The following is a 17516-nucleotide window of genomic DNA, read 5'->3' on the forward strand; positions in this document are numbered from 1 at the left end:
TTCGGCTTTTGATAGTTTTGTTGTTAAGGGGCCCAGTGTGTGCTCTTGGAGCCTGGTTCAAAGTCGCCGAAATCGGTTATAAAAATAAAAAAATAAACTTCACGACTCCCGTGAGGTGTTAAAGCTTTGGGCTGGAGCGGTCGCCTGCTGCAGTGGGTGTCGTCTGGAAAAAAAGAAGGAAGCACGCGGAGTTATTTCTTCACGGGATGGGTTGTTAAGAGTTGGAATGGGCTGCCAAAGGGATGTGGTGGAGTCACCGTGCCTGGAGGTGTTCAGGAAATGACTGGATGTGGCTCAGTGCCATGATCTGGTTGACACGGTGGTGTTGGGTCATACTGGTTGGACTCGATGAGCTCAGAGGTCTTTTCCAACCTAAGTGATTCTGTGAGGGTGGATAAGCTGCACATCACGCGGTGCCTTCAGATCCGTGTGGAAGCTGTTTTTCCGGGCAGAGGAGAAGGGACACTCCTCACTCAGCCCGCTGTCTCGGCTGTCTCCTCACGCCTTGCCCAGACCCAGGGCGCTCCCGTGCCAGGAAGGGATGTGTCGGGAGCGTGGTGTGGCCGCCGGGATACAGCGCTCACCACGAGCACCCCTGGCTCAGCACCTCAGAATCGCTGAGGCTCAGGGAAGCTGCGTGTTTAGGGTTTAATTTATATGCAAGAGAAACCTACGGTGCTTTTCAAAAGACAAGTAGTTATGAAATTAGCACTGGATTGCTGGGTGCAGTGGGAAATGGGGACAGGCGAGGTGCCTCGTGGGGGCTGGGTTCTTCGCTGGGTTTGTGTAGGGGTTGCCATAGCAGCTGCCAGCCGCTCCAAGTGTCCGGGAAAGACCGCAGGCGTAAAAACCTGCTTGGGATTGAGCCGGTGCCGCAGTCAGCACTCGGTGCCCAGCGCTTCGCAGCGGGACCTGCGGCTGCAGGAGCTTCGGAAGGAGCTTAACCTGTCCCCCGACGCGTGAGTTCCCACCTGCGGCAGTCTGACTGGAGAGAAAGTATAGTTATGCAATTAGAAATAAAGTTTTGGTAACAGGCACCCTTAGAGGAGCTTTTATCATTTTAAAAACTGCTTAGATCTTCTCTTTTTAAATCACCGACTGCAAGTAGAGATATTTCTTTTCCCCTTTCCTTGCTAGTCTCTCTCGCTGTAACAGGGATAAAAATACCGAAAGTGTGTTTATTACAATGTTACACTGTCCAGTCATTTTCTGTACTGTTGATTTAGGTTGATTTTTGTGTGGTGGTGCAGATGGAGGATTCTGTGGGAGGTGAGACTGAGTTAGGGGGAAGAGATGAGCCCAGTTCCTCTCACGGTCACTCTGCGCAGCAGGAGTCCGAGCAACTGAGGGCAACACAACTTTCTTCTAAACCTCATATTGATCTCTGTCCACCTCTAATTGCCATAAAAAAAGGTAAGGGAGAAAATAATAAGTACTTCATGTTGGCTTTGCATGGAAAAAAACACAGGAAAAAAAAGAGAAACCAATTATTAAGTAGAGTGTTTAAGTTTATATATACTGGATGGGTATGTGCTATTTTGAAACTGCCAGTGTAGGAACTGTGTGTGCTGAATGTGCAGTTTTCAGCTTTATAAATAAATATGTACATATAAATAAGCAAATGCATATATGTTTTTATATATGTATGTATTTACAGGGTCATCCACAGTGCAACTCTGATTCCATACCAGATTTCCTAGTGTTGAATCATAGTAACACAATTCAAACAAATTTTCTGGAATTAAAATGAGTAGTACTCCATAATACAGTGTACTTTACGGTATGACACATAATATGGCATCTCTTTTCTGGAATATTTTAACAGTTATAATAGATTAAATGGTTCAAAGATTATTGAACATAGCAATCTCCCTCTGTGCCTGTGTGTGCATCCCTTACCTATGTCCACTTTGCTTATGTATTCGCTTTGTGTAAGAAGCTCATGTACTGAATGATAGTATTGAAAGAGTACTGAATAAATAAATATTCATGGCAACTGGGAGAGGTATGTGAGGCCTGGAGGACAGCTAATGCCACTCGTGCCTTCAAGAAGGGCAAAAAGGAGAACTAAAGTCTAGTTGGCCTCACCTCAGTCCCTGGGAAGGTGGTGGAGCAGCTATTCCCGGATACCATTTCCAGGCACGTGAAGAACAAGAAGGTGACTGGGAGTAATCAGCATGCATTCAGCAAGGGAAGAAATGTGTGAACAACCTCATTTCCTTTTGCAATGAAATGATTGGTTTGGTAGGTGAGGGGAGTGCAGTGACTATGGTCTGCCTTTTCTTCAGTAAGGCTTTTGACATTCTCCTGTTGGGAATTTTTTCTTGTTTCCCTTGAGGTGGATTAAACACACATTTGTGCTGAAATATATATTAAAAAATTAATAAACAATGCATTGGACAGTCTTTAAACCATAACCAATTCTATAAGAAGTCTACAAAGATGCTTCATGAAGCAATTCCTTATGTACAATTACACCAGCACCAGTCCTGTGAGCATCAGCATGGAGCACCTCAGCCCAGCCTTTGGTCCATACCTCAGCTCCAGCTCTGCTGCCCAAAAGTAGACCCTAAGCCGGGCATTCCAGGACGGCTACAAGACAAAGCTGTGGCTGTTTCTTATCACCAAGGGAAACTATACTGCCTTACAAGGGCTTGTTCTGCCTCTGGTATTCCTGCTTCCAGCCAGCTTAACCCCTTCTGCAGTTGAGCAATCTCCATGCCAGATTGTTCCTGGGTTACAAATTACTGCTGATGAGCAGTTACAATCTAAATTTCCCCTTCACTCCTGTAAGATCCTCATAGAGAAGCTGTTGAAGTGTGGGCTGTCTGAGCAGAAAGTGAGATGGATTGAAAACATTGAAGAGACAAGCTCAGAGGGTGGTGATCATCACAAAGTCCAGCTGGAGCCCAGAAGGTAGTGGTGTACCCCAGGGGTCAGTACAGGGTCCAGTCCTGTTCATCATCTTCATTAATGATCTGGATAGTGGGGCAAAGAGTACCTTCAGCAAGGTTGCTGATAACACATAAATGGGAGGGATGGCCAATACACCAGAGGGCTGTGCTGCCATCCAGAGAAACCTCGAGAGGCTGGAGAAAATTCCTGCACCTGGGGATGAACAAGCCCATGCAACAGTACTAGCTGAGGGCTAAACAGCTGGAAAACAGATTGGCAGGAAAGAACCTAAGAGTCCTGGTGGACACCAAGTTGAACATGAGGCCACAATGGTCCTTGTGGCAAAGGAGGCTGATGTTACTGTGGGGTGGATAAGGTGTATTGTCAGCAGGTTCAGGGGGATAATCCATCCTCTCCATTCAGCACTGGTGAGGCCTCGCCTGGAGTAGGGTGTCCAGTTTTAGGCTCCCCAGTACAAGAGAGACATGGATATACTGGAAAGAGTCCAGTGAAGTGCCATGAAAATGATGAAGGCAGTGGAGCACCTCTCCTTTGAGGAAAGGCTGAGAGCTGGGTCTGAGTGGAATCTTGTCTGTGCATGTAAATGCCTGAAGGGAGGGTGTAAAGAAGAGGAGTCAAGCTCTCCTCAGTGGTGTCTAGTGATGGGACCAGAGGCAATGGCAGAAACTGAAACACACGAAGTTCCCTCTGAACATCAGGAAACACTATGAAGGTGACCGAGCACTGGCACAGGTTGCCCAGGGAGGTTATGGAGTCCCCGTCCTTTTGAGATACTCAAAAGCCATATGGAAACAGTCCTGGGCAACTGGCTCTAAGTAATCCAGCTTGAGCAGGATCCCTTCCAATCTTAACCATTCTATGACTCTGTATATAATACATATTAATCAGGTAATTTGATAGAAAATTTGTATGGAAATCAGTCCTATTAGAATTTTCATTTTAGTCACAATCTTATTATTTATATGAAATAGATTAAACAGTAATTCATGAAAGTTTAGTGAGCTGCTCATAAGCATTACTGCATGCTCCACTGGGGATCTTATTTGCTGCCAATGATGGGATGTAAATATCATTTTTTGAGAAATAAAATGGTCTCATTTTCCCAGTGTGAGAAGAGGTTAGCTAGCAAATATGAAGACACAACACTGCAGGTCTTGTAAATGCATTTGTTGTACTTGAATAATTAGAACTTGTAATTTCTTTTAACCAGACACAGAAAGTAAATATCACAGACATGGAGGGAACTTGAAGACAAGGAGCACTGAGCTAGGATCTGCTGTCACAGGATCATCTTTGACTACTGTTCTTCCGGCAAGTGTTTTTGTTCTAAAATAGGTGGTGACTCAACTACCTTTTGTCTGTTAAATGTTCTTCTATACAGTTTTTTCTTTAAGTCTTCACTGTCAAAAGCTTGTCTAGTACTGAAGCTCTGTTAATTGCAAGCAAAAAGGAACAGTGAACCACTCAAAAGTGTCTACAGTGTTGGGGCACTGACTTTCTGTGCTCACAAGGTGTGTTGCTGGGATTTTGGGTTCTTTGATGATTTTTTTTTAAAACCCATTGCTTAATATCCTTTCTTTGCCACAATTTAAATTAATGTTGGTTAAGAATACTTGAATAAGGTCATACTGCATCAGGGAAGGCATATGCAAAATAAGCGATCCAGCTGTTGACATGGAAACCAGAGATGATAAAAGACTGACACAGATGAGTTGGTACCTACATGATGAATCACAATTACTTTTAGAGACATCATAAGGGTACTGACTGTCAGCTACAGGTATTCAGACATTCTTAGTGTCTCCTGGTCTCAAAAAGATGCAGGTAGAGAAAAGATTGCTGTAAAACATCCATTCAGAGTCTGGGGTAAGACCAAATTATAGGAGGAAAAGGTGGAAAATGGCCAGCTTTTTTGGTTTTTACTCCAGGAGTAGGGTTGATTAATTACAATTCCAGTTAGTGTAGAGTACTGGGAAGATGATCTCCAGTAAAAATTGTGAGGTACAGAGACACTTCAGACATTTCCAAACCCCAGATACTTATGTCAGTGGGAGCTGTGTGTAGAGGGAAATAATCAGTGTGGTTACTTACTTACCCAAATCTTTAGTTTTCCATATAGCTTCTGAAGATTTTCTGTTGTTGAAGATTTTATGTTGGTCACCATATCTGTTTTCAGTCTTGTTCACACTGATAGAAAGATTTTGAAAAATCCTGTCATACATGAACTCCCTAATTAGCTTGGTCTTTGCATGTTAAGTGTTTTAATTAGTTAATTTTGGGTTACACAATTTTTAATTGAGTGTTAATGTTCACCCATCAGTCCAGGTACAAAAATCAAGTTCTGCTATTAGTGTTTTCACTTGTTCAAAGCAGTTTATCTGCACCAGTTCCAGTTAAAATCCCCCAGTTAAAAGTGTCCCAGTTAAAAATCCCTTTCCAATTTTAAACCACTTGTACACTGTAAGAGTTGTTTTTCTCATGTTCTCTGTATACTTTTACAAATGTTTTAAGATGTGTTGGATGTATTTTAATATTTTTTTTAAGGGTTTCTACTTTGCACCCTAAGTCTCAGAACCAGCTCCAAACCCCAGTTTCTAACAGCCAACAAACAGCCAGTTTTAGACCTTTAGCTGTTGGTCTGTAAGTAAGCTCCACGGCAACCTGAATCTTAATGAGGACATGTTACCACTCTTACTCCAGCTGCTACTACCCCAACCCTGACAACGACGAGCTATTGGTAGACAGAGATGATCTGTCAAAAGGGAAGCACCAATCACTTGGGACCAAAGGGGTGTGCCATGGGCGGTCCGTGGGCGGACTGGGGTGGAGCAAGGGTACTATAAAATAGCGAGTCAGCTTCAGAGCAGGTGCAGACCCCTGCAGATTTCGGCGGTCGCGGTGCTGGGCACCTAAGCCTTACTCCTATTTGGGAGCCTTTAATAATTTTTCTTTGACTTTTGGGTTAGCTAAAAGTCAGCCCAGCAGTGCAAGTTTTCCACCAGAGGTCCAGTGCTGTTTAAGCCCAAAGATCTCTAATCCCTGCGTTCCTGGGCATACCTCTTGAGCCACTAGGATCCCAAATTTTTATGTTTTTCTGATTTTTGTAATTTTTCAATTTTTCTGTTTTAATAAATTATTTTAATATTTCTAAGAGTTGTCTCGTTCCTCACAATCCTTTCATAAATCTCTTTATAATTGTGCTGCTTCCTTTATATGATCTGTATATTAATCATCAATTGTATATTTGTTCCTGTGGTAACTGATTTGATGGTGATTTGGTTTATTTATTTCCTTTAAGGTAATAACTTGATACTGTATATGAAAGTGCTGGCAGTATAGAGATCAATCCCAAATCTGGAATATGGACATATAGAAGTTTGGAACCTGGATTCACAAAGCTGAGATTTGAATCAGAGCCTTTATTGTGCTAAAGTTGTATTTTGACCTTAGCCTGGATCCACATTTGGTTCTGAATTCCTGAGCTGAAGTTCCAGACATGTAGTTTTCATAGTAGCAGCTTTATAGTGAGAAATAATTCTGGCCTAACTAGTTAATTATTACTGTTCTTTTCCCTATACATTCCTTATATGTAATTTTTTGATGTTTTTGCTTAAAGTAGTTTATGAAACCAGCTTAAAGATCACCAGTATAAAATAGAATCCTTAAGTGTGGAAAAGTAATCTCTCAATAACAAACTTCTATTTTGTAGACCACTGTTAAAAAAAGTATAGTACTTTCCAGTGAAAGTAGAAAAGAACTAGCCAAGCAAGCCAAAGTAACCAAAGAGGAGAGAAGAGCTCAGATAGATGGAAGACACAGGTATTTGATATCAAGATTAGCAGATGGGATAGACTTGAGTGAGCAGCAAGTGGAGGAGACTATTATTTCTGATGACAAGGTAAATATTAATTAAATTGTTACTACAAGAAATATTTCCAAAATTTTCAGTGTTTTGAAACTGCCTCACAATTAACTACAAGTGTAATTTTTAATTTTTTTTCTAGTTTCAACTAATAGAACAATTCTTTGCCCCTAGTGGACTTAAAAAGTTGCTCTTCTTTTACCAAGATGTATTGCAGGTATGTTTCTGTTATTGTTTCTGCAAAAGCAAATTTGCATTTTTAAAAAAATAAATCACGTGACTGTTGCAAAATTCAAAAAAATCTTGACTGGTTTTGTTTTTTTTTGCTATGTATGCCAGTGTGCAAAGAGCTTGGATCTCATTGTTTAAATGTTTACATCTTGGCTTACATGGAAATGGGAGGGTGCCTTGTGGCAGGGTTTGATACTGTTCTTGTTTTCATAAAAGAAGACTTAAAAATGGCCAAGTAGAGTAAAAATTCAGACTTCAAAAATGGTGAAGATAACTGAGACAAAGTGTTCATGCTGTTCAGAGTTTAAAATACTAGATTAGCTAGGATAAGTATTACAGGGTTGGGGGAGCTGCCTGTGTAAGAACCAGTTTGTCTTCTTTTGGTTTGAACTGCACCAACTCCACTATGGACAAAGCACTCATTCAGGAGGGTGAGAAATGATGCAATTTCTTTCTAAATTAAGGTGGCCTCATGTTCAGGTCTATCCCATTCTGCAGAAAAGCTTGGAAAACTGTGACTAGAAGTAAGGCAGTTGTGGTCCCCAAGATGTATTTTTCTCCCTTTGAGAAGGAGAAGCCTCTGCATAAAGAGCAAAATAATTTGTTCATCTTCCACTGCATGTGTGATATCAGAAGGGGCCAAGTGACCTTGACATTGTCAAACATGACTGTTGTGGGCTTCCAGAACTGCAGAAGTCCTTCATCAGTCCTTTCAAATTATGCCAGTGAGGAGCCGTGGTAGGGAGAGCTAACTCAGCCTGTGGTGGTATTTTGGGCTCGTTGAGGAGAAAAACTGATTGCTTATTCTTGATTGTCAGTTAAATGCAAGAGTGAATTACAGAATTATTACAACTTAGATAAATTAAAAGAACTTTTGAGTATTCACAGAATTCACTGGAATTGCTTAGAGATTTTGCAAAGCACTGAATGATCTCTGCTGTCAAAACAGTTTAATCAGTTTTTCGTTTCACTGGGACTAGGCATGCACATTTCTGGGATAAATGTCTTGTTCTCTCACTTAAATCAAGATGAAACTAAAAATCTTGACATTGTTTTCCTTAACTGACAAGTCAGAAATAAATGCCCAGCCTGGGTTAAATGAAACACTTCATTGCTGTATCTAATTTTGTTTTATTTTGACCCTTTTAATGATAAAATATTTCTATTCTGTTCTGAGAGTTCTGTTTCAGAAGCAGCATAGCATAAAAATGTTTCTGATGGGAAGTATGAATGGCATCTCTGGCATCTTCCACCGCATTCTGATGAGTGAAGAGATCTCATTAATTTGGCTGTTCTGTCAACAGTTTGATTTCAAACACATTGGAGAATTGGGGATTACTCAAGGGCAGTATTAGACGTGCTTGCCCTGTTCTTAGAGACAAAATACTGGCCAGGGCAGACTATGGGCTTGAGTAGTAGACATGTCCTTACCAAGATTTATCAAGGATCCATATCAAAGATATGCTTCCCATATCTCTTTTTTGCCAGCTTAGGTTCATGGTGTTCATTTGAAACTGTGCATAGGGGTCAGTAGATGCTGATTTGGGGTGGAAGTGAGGAGCCACCACTGTGTATCACATATTACAGGTTAGTCCAGCAGGAGCTGAACACTTGACTTTCTAGGAAGAAGGCTCTCCTCACCTTTAAAGAGAAATATACCTGCAAGCATCTCCCACATTATTTTCTGTCACATTTTTCCAAGTTTCAACAGATCATTTTCCCAAATGCATGATACAAACTTAGGGGGAAGCCGGTCTTTATTAGGTTTAAGCTTTTTTGCTGCTTCAAAGAGAAGAGGTTGTAGATACATCTCAGTGGAGAGGGATGAGTGGCAGCAAGGCTTCTTGGAGAGAAAGCTTTTCTGTGATGTATGGTTAAAGAAATGGGCAGAAAGCTAAATTTCACTGCATTGTTGGCAGGATTGAGCTGATGGCATTGCTTGTGAGTCCCATTCACAGTTACAGTATGACTTTGCAGACCAAGCATATGATTCTTTTTGTGAGACACTCAGTTTGTTTTCACAGAGGAAGTTGCACTAGGAAACACTTCAGATTTAATTTCATTCTATTTTCTAAGACTTTTCCCCCTTCTTGTTTGTTTTTTTTTTTTTTTTTTTCTGAATGAATGGGGCTGTGAAACTGTTTACTGGGGACTGTAAGATTCAGGCAAAGCTTATTCTCCAGAGAATGCAAAACTCATGACTTCTATCTGGGAATTACAAACTGAATCAGAATGGACATAGTTGTAATTCACATATTCAAATGGATGAAGTATTTGTATGATACAGTTTTTATTTTATTAACCTCTTACTTATAATTTAATTGCTAGCAAAAGTTGAATGCATCGAGATCAGATGGGTCAACAAACAGTTTGCCTCAGAAGAAGTTATTTATTACCATGGGTTCCACTGAGGTATGGTTGAAACAATTCATTAGATGACATTTAAAAAGTAAAATATTGAAAAGGCATAACAGTTGTGCAGTTTTATACAATTTTTTTAAATTCTTGGACAGATATATAAGTACTTAGTCTCTATTCTCATAATGCAGGATTTCTCAGCATTTCTTGAGCTGAGGTTGGCCTTCATCAGTAAAGGAGTAGGGATCTGACTATCTGAGAGGAGAGTAGGTCAAATAAACCCTTGTTAAAAAGTTGCAGATCCTCACATTTTTTTTAATGACTACATTTAAGTATTTTCCAGGGCTTGTGCACTTCTAGTTTAAAAGTGCATTTCTTCAGTGGCTTTTTATGCCCTTTCACCGAATAATACTGCACATTACTCAAAAAATACCTTTAACATATCCTTTATTCCATTCAAATTCTTATAATAACCTCCTCCCTGTAATATCTAAGCATTATTCAAGAACATATTCAGATTTTTCATTAAGATTTCTGATTAATTTTAGTTTTCTCCATCTCCTTTGGGGGAAATTGGGTCTTCTGTATACAATGGTCTTTGAATAAGACATGGTGATGCTTCGGTTTTCATTTTGGTTGTTATTGTTGTTGCTTTTTGTTGGCCCCAAAGAGCTTATGTTAACATTGTAATGCCAGGAAAGACACAGCAGAAGAATTCTTTCTTGCTTCCAGGGGAAAAGTGAGGTTCATTCCTCTGCCAATTGGACCAACTAGAATGGCTTTTCAGAATTGTTGCGGTTGAATTATTATTAGGTTTTTTGTTAGGTTTAATGGATAAATAGATAAAAATAAGCATCATTCAAGTACAATAATAGGAAATAGCCTAGTTCACATGCTCTCCCCGAACTGCATTTTCTTAGTAGAAGTGCAATACTGAACCGGTCTGTCCAAAAGTGCATTTTTAATGTTCTTATGTCAGACAGGGAAAAAACAGTGTCTGATTTGAGAGGGACAGATTTTCAAATATCCTGCAAACAGTTCACTTTTTGAGTAATTGATTTTCTACAATTTCGTTTTCAGCACACTTTTAGGATAAGTAAATTTTAAAGTAAATTACTTTTACTGTATACACGTATTCTTTTTAACTGTATGCATTTGGTCCTATTTACAGGACTTTACAGGAACTTGTGCATTTTTCCTAAGGACATCAGATGAAGTTATAACTGCATCAAATGTCTCCCAGGTAAGACCAAAATCATGCAGTGTTCGCAGTTTACTTAATATTTTCTCAGACCTTTATTCATACAACTGGAGTCAGAAAAAAAAGTAGGGAATGCTTATATGAAAATGTTTCATTGTATGATTGACAGTTCTTTTTCATAAGAGTAAGCATTTGTATTGAAGTAAAATTCTAATGATTTATAAATTAGCTACTTCATTATTATTAAACCTCAAGGTTTTAATTAATAAAAATCATTATTAATTAGTCATTAAGATATAAATTTTAATGACAATAGGGAATAAAGACATAAATTGGAAGATTTTATTTTAAGTAATGACCCTAAATTATGGAAATGCTGCACTTAAGTTGTATCTTTTAGACTTTTAAAATAAAGATAATTCTTGAAACTAACATAAGGTTTTCCGGCCTCTCATAGTTTATTGTGTATAAGAACAGTACTTTAACAGCCTTCTCTGACTTTCAGAGATACTCATGTTACTAGTTATGGGCTGTATATGTGTCTGCATGTATCTAAATTTCACTCAAATAGTGTAATGCTGCGGAAGTTTACATGCATTGTGTTAATTTTTGTTTCTTTCCAAAGGAGGTGAATTTTGGCATGCTTGATTGTACTAATGGAAATATCCTTCAGGGCCTGGAATTTTTCTTGTCCCAGATCATGATACCAGCACTTAAATCCCAGCAGGTAATCAAACAATCAGTCTTTTTTTCTCAAGAACACGTGGAAGTAAGGCGTGTTGCTGCTGCAGTTCTGTTTGTGCATCAGTTGGACCTAAAACAGAGGATATAAGAAGATACAAGTCTAATATAGGCCTTTATGAGAGTCATGCAATTTGTATACCAATGTTTGAAATTCATGTGTCTACTGTTTATTTTCAAGCAATAGTACCAGCTTTAATTACTATGACAAAGGAGAATAGAACACAGCAACCATACTAAGGTGAAAACGGTGATGACTTGATGAAAACTAGATTAGGCCTGGATTGAAAGAAGTGTCAAGTCCTTCTGGCAGCACAAGGGATCAGTCCATGACTATTCTGGAACATGGACAGCAAACACTGTATTATATCTGGAATATCCAGCTTCTTTGATATTGTGGCATTTATTGTGTGGCACTCACAAAGCATCACAGTTGGTTCAGTTGCCTCTGGAAGCACACATTCAGAGGTGGGAAATACAAAGAAGCTCAGTGTCTGCTGAGAATGATGGTGTTGTGTGCTGTTACCACACACTGTCGTTTTTTCTCCCCAGGAGCAGAAAGGGAGATAAGAGTCTGTTTTCTCTGTTCAGAAGGAGAAAAAAAAAAACAACCTAAAAAAAAAATACAATTGAGTAGAGAAATCAGTGACTGCTGACTTCAGAGTGAAGTCAGAGTGAAGTCAGAGACTTATATTTTTTAGAGCTTCTTGCTTATTTTTCTTGTCTAACAGACTAACTAAATCAATGCACACTTTAAAGTACTGATGGGTATTTTTTAAAGGGCATGTTGATAACTCTTTGTATACTGCCATGAATAAGAAATACTTTTCTAAAGAAAAATACCTTTTGTGTCAAAAAAAAAAAAAGAAGAAAGTGTGATCTTCACTTTTTTTTTTTTTTTTTTTTGCATAAATCGTAAAATAATCAGAACTGGGGAGCTGTAAAAGAAGGCTTGAAGAACAGCCAGATACAAGAGTTTCTGTATTCAGTGCATAAATTTGTGGGTACTTTGTCATCATCTAGACAGAATATAGAAGATAAAATTCAGCTCACAAAAGTGGATATTGATATTTATGTCAGAAACTTACAGAACCCATCTGACTACATAACTGCGGGTGAGTAATTCCTACACCAAAGCAAACGCAGTGATGCTGTTTATAAAATAAATGTTATGTCATTAGTAAAAATTTACTTTGAAGAATTAATGCATCTTCCCTGAGCTGTATACATTTTTCTGCTAACTCTTGCCAGGTTTCTGATTGTATAATTATAAAACCATCAATCATTTTCCCATATTTAGTTCACAGATCTTAAAGAATTAGGTAGTTGCTTGATATATCATGCAAGCAGTTGTCTGTATCCCTCCTAGTTTACTGGCCAAGTAGTTGCTGAGTGAATCCATATACTAGTGTGTGTGCTATTCACTTTCTTTGATACTGGAAAAATCCTATCCAATGTTATCTGACTCTGGGAACAAAACCAGATGTATTTATAAAAAAAAAAAATATAGAAATACATGTTTTTGTAAGAAAAAGAGTAGTTACGTCTCTTTCAACAATAGCTTTCTACCATTTCGTATGAACTCACTGTATTTCTAACTGTTTCCATTGTAAAGGATATGCAATAGTAACAGAGTAGGTAGATACAAGTATTACGCCTGTGTATCTTGTTTTTAAAATCTTAATCTTTTCCTGCTGGTTGGTGATTCAAATATGCTGAGTTTACATAGTTTCAGATTATGTTAGTTACAGATTCTTGTCTTGTTTGACAAGAACATTTCTCTTCCGTAGTTTAAATTTCTGTATTTATTTCTTGGTGCTTATAAAACTGTCCAATTCTATGATTTTGAAGGCACTAACACAGAGGTCACTGAGAAACTTGAAGAAGTGGTCATGATTTGGACCAAACAGATCAGACAGGTTTTAGTGGAGGGTGAACAAATAAGAAGAGAAGCTGATGATGTTGGTCCATCTGCAGAGCTGGAACACTGGAAGTCAAGAATGTCATCATTTAACAGGTAAAATCCCTGCATTATTTCTCACAGAGTCTTAAAAAAAAGGATTTTTAAAAAATAAGGGTAAACTTTTATTCCAGAGAGAGTATTAAGTATGTTTCTTTCTTCAAAGCCTTTTAGATGAGATCAAGAGTTCAAGAGTAAAGAAAATTATAAGTATTCTTCAGGCAGCAAGATCAAAGACATTAAAGCAATGGAAAGAACTGGTAATTATTACTTTCTAATTAAAATTTTAAATTATTATGGTACTCAATTTGTCATAGATACAGAACTGAACACAGTGCTAAAAATAAAAGTAGCTTTGAGTGTTTATTGTGGTTCTGCACTATGGTTTATTATCCATTTGTTGGAACATACAGCATCAATGATTCCGAAATTAAATAGATAACTTGAAAAGAAGTCAGTGCTTTTGTAATGTGTCTTTCATTAACATAATAGATAGCATGGTTGTGCGAAAGTAAAGCAGTTTTACAACATTTTTCTGTCTCTCACAAGCTGAACTCTGTGCAGGCCAACTGTAGAAGTCTGAAAGTCCATCATAATGCTTTCAGAATTGTTGAGAGCTGACTTTTAGTGGCATAACTGCTACTTCATGTAAGTGGATATCTGTAATGGAAACTTATCAGGCAAAATTGTAGGCAAGACAGAAAATAAGCTGTAGACCATTTACAGTAATTGAGACCCCCACCCAGCCCCACCCCCCAGAATGTAGGTCTTCTATTGCTTAAGAAAGTATTCTACTGTTTTAAGAATAGACCAGGAAAAGTTTTTGATTTTGTGATTACCATATTTGCAGACTTTTATGATAGATGGAATTTGGATAAAAGTGTCTGGACAGAGCCAGTACAAGCCAAAGGTGATGAGCTAGTTTTCTTTCTTCCTAAAAACTAGCCCCCTAAGTACTGGATAGTTCCACCTGACATGAACATAAGGATATACAGGCATTAGTTGCGAACTCATTGTTTAGTAAGCACCCTGGTACATTTCAGGGATCTTGTCTAAGTTTAGTAGAGTGGGTCCTGTGCTGAAACCATTCTAAAATCTAAGTTGGATCCATGAGGAGGAAAAAACTTTGTGGGTCTAAGTAAGGTTTTGCTTTAAACCGCATCCAAAATGTTGCTGACCACCAGGAAGATCTTACCTATTTTTGCATGTAAAAGCAGTTATTTCCTATGTGAAAAATAAATAGCATATTTGAAAGCATTTCTGTGGGAAAATGTTTGCAAGATGGAATCATAGTCTTGTGTGCTATAAAAGAGAAAGAACTTGTTCAGAAAATTTTCACACTAATAATTCTATTCCTTTCTTTTTTTCTCATCCCTTCAGGATGGTAGTATAACAATTGCTGCCAATGAAGCTAAGGACAACGTGAGATATTTATATACATTGGATAAATTTTTCAGTCCACTTGCAAATGCTTCACCTGTAAGTCTTGTAAAGGCAGTTAATGTGAAATTCAGAAAAGGAACAAAGGACTTTTGTTGCTATAAAACAGCTATTTTTCCTTTTAATATATAACTCTTATACTTAATTATTACTGGACAACTCCTTAGGCATTAGTGAATTGAGCTTACTGATTTTAAACTAGCCAGCGATAATAATACCTTTTTTTTTGGTGTAAGAAGTAGTTATCATTCCAGAAGATAATTAAAGGGTATGAAAAAACTAAGCATCAGATTGTGCTTTTCTAACCCAGTAATGAGCTGAGTTGCCTTTGTGAGCTTGAGTCTTACATATGGTGCCTCTGTCTGCATGCTTTAGTTAGGAGTTACTTGTGATTGTTTCATTGCAAAAGTCATAAAATGATCTTAAACCTTTGGTTGAGCTAAAATTGGTCAGCTTCCACTTATTTTACAGGTTAAAGCTGTTTCTCTTGTAGGTAGCACTGTTATCCTGGTTCATAAAATTTATTTTCATAACCATATGGGTCTCAGAGTTCATTTTTTTAAGTGAGAACATGAATTTTCGTTATACTGACACTAGACAAAATTGTCTAAGCTTGCATAGTTCAGAACATTTACACATAATCCAGCTGGTAGCAATTTTTCTAAATAATATTTTCAAAGCTTTATCTCTTTTGCATCCATTGTGTTATTTTACACTGCTCTTCTGCAAATATTCACTGTTCCATCATATTGGACTTGACCTTTAGATACCATACTTTTTTTATCCTTTTCTAGACCAGTCACTGTCTCTTGTTCTGGGTTCTCAGTGTATTTCTGTGAAATATTTCCTTGGGACAGAAAACTCTGTAGTTCAGTATCCAGTAAGAGTGAGATTATTGTTGCCTTGCCTCCTGCTGGATTTCTCTTCTGTACAGACCTTGGCAAAACAAGCAAAGGCCAACTTTCTCCTTGTCCTTTCTACAGCAGACCCACTCTTCTGTAGCAGGGTATCACGTCTTTTCCTCAGGTATTATGTTCCTCTGCACCTTCACGTACTGGAGGCCATGGCCAAGCAGAGTACAGCCTCTGGTTTTCCTGTGGAAAATCCTGCTGTGTAAAAGACCTATTCATTTATTCATTACCCTTTTCCCACATTTTTGTCTTGGTCATAGTGTGATGGGTCTCCGCAAGTGAATTGGATGGTCCATTTTGTAATGATCTGTCTACAAGAACACAAAAAGATGATTGTCCACTGATAAACATATTCCCAGAGCTGTCACATTTTCCACTGTGTTGAATTTCAGGAAATTCAGATTGCTGACTTCCCCATTCTTTTGCTGTTATAGGTAACAGTGATGGAGCACATTCCCAGTCTAATGAACACTGTCTGTATGATCTACTGTACATCACCGTACTACAACACGTCAGAGCACATGACATCCCTGTTTCTTAAAATCACCAATCAAATGATTAACACATGCAAAACCTATCTATGTGAAGGTGTTTCAAAAATCTGGGACCTGGACAGGTGATAGAACTTTAGTAATTTCAACTGCTGTTGTTGACACTAGAAGTAAAACTGTAGATTAGTCATCAAGATTATTAATAGGTAAATTTACGTAGCCCTTTGTCCTCCTATTAGGCAGTGATTCCTATGTTAATTTTAAGCTGGTGACTACTATTTCTTTGTAGAATTAAGTACTCTGCAAAAACAAATTTACTGTGTGAGAAAACCTGTTATTGGAAACCATGTAATATATACTAGTATGCAACACTTGATATATTGTCCCCATGGATTTTTTAGACCAAAACACATTCAAGAAATTTGAACCGGGAGCTTAAATTCTTCATAAAAAAGCTCCAAGGACAGACTGGCAAAGTTCCATCCAAGATTTATATTTTGCTTTTACTGGACATGAAAGTCAGTTTGAGGAAGGGAACAATATCCCAATTTTTGTGACCAAAATCACAATTCAGTTGTATTTGGGACATTTCAGGGAAGGGATGAGTTAGCTGCTCTACAGCTGCTTGTCTGAGTGCTATACACAGCATAAATGGGAGCACAGAAGTGTTTGTATGAAACTTATCCATTGGGTGGCGAATTCTGATGTCACTGGCAGAAAAGTGTATCTGAAGGGTGACAAGTGCAGATAACATAGGCAGAACAGAACACATAAGAGTGGGTCAATTATTTTCATGCAAAAAAGAAGGGGGAAATCACAGAGAGAAGTTAAGATGAACATGACATCTGAAGCTGTCAGCTAGAAAATTAATAGTTGGAATAGTCTCTTGGAATAGTCTAACTCTGGAGTAAGATTATGGGTATTGACATGAAAAGGTGTTACAAGCCTCATCAAAGCAGATAGTCAGGATGTCTCTGCTTAAATTCCAGCCAAGTCAAAGGTGACTCTGAGGTAACAGGCTAGGAGACAAAAGTAAATCTAACCATTTTGACTTCCCCTGTATTTTGGTGTAGATAAAGGGAATTTTTCAGAAATTACCTGTAATCAATTAAGTACTGATTATGTTTATTCTAAAGAATTAATGTAAATAAAAGTAGAGTACTTTTTTTGTTTATTCTAGCAAACTTTATTTCTGAGACATTCTTCTCATTTCCTTAATTGCTCTTGCTATCCCTGCGAAAGTTTTTCTCTGTCCCAGTTAATGGTTTCAGCCTATAAATTTGACTACAATTTTAATTCCCAATGATCTTTTGGAAGATGAAAGACAAAGCCAAAGTGGAGCAACAGCCCTGGGCAAATGGCTTATGGCTCGTTTCCATGCCTCATCTATATATCTCGTGTGGTA

The 17516-nt window shown here is 38.2% G+C and overlaps 1 protein-coding gene across 1 annotated transcript in view; it reads left to right on the top strand.

Annotated features, from left to right (window-relative positions):
* The first annotated feature begins 6926 nt into the window (after positions 1–6926).
* LOC121672841 (dynein heavy chain 5, axonemal-like) overlaps positions 6927–17516 on the top strand; it is a 145199-nt gene continuing 134609 nt past the window's right edge. Inside the window, exons 1-9 of the mRNA XM_042045748.1 lie at positions 6927–6995; positions 9338–9421; positions 10539–10610; positions 11194–11295; positions 12238–12424; positions 13161–13326; positions 13436–13529; positions 14650–14748; positions 16055–16236. Of these exons, the coding sequence (XP_041901682.1) occupies positions 9407–9421; positions 10539–10610; positions 11194–11295; positions 12238–12424; positions 13161–13326; positions 13436–13529; positions 14650–14748; positions 16055–16236 (917 nt within the window). The 5' untranslated portion in view covers positions 6927–6995; positions 9338–9406. The remainder of the gene's footprint in view (positions 6996–9337; positions 9422–10538; positions 10611–11193; positions 11296–12237; positions 12425–13160; positions 13327–13435; positions 13530–14649; positions 14749–16054; positions 16237–17516) is intronic.

The sequence above is a fragment of the Corvus kubaryi genome, unplaced genomic scaffold (genome assembly GCF_017639235.1).
Source record: "Corvus kubaryi isolate FWS band 111438036 unplaced genomic scaffold, C.kubaryi_AGA036_p1.0 65000, whole genome shotgun sequence".
Classification (NCBI taxonomy): Eukaryota; Metazoa; Chordata; class Aves; order Passeriformes; family Corvidae; genus Corvus; species Corvus kubaryi.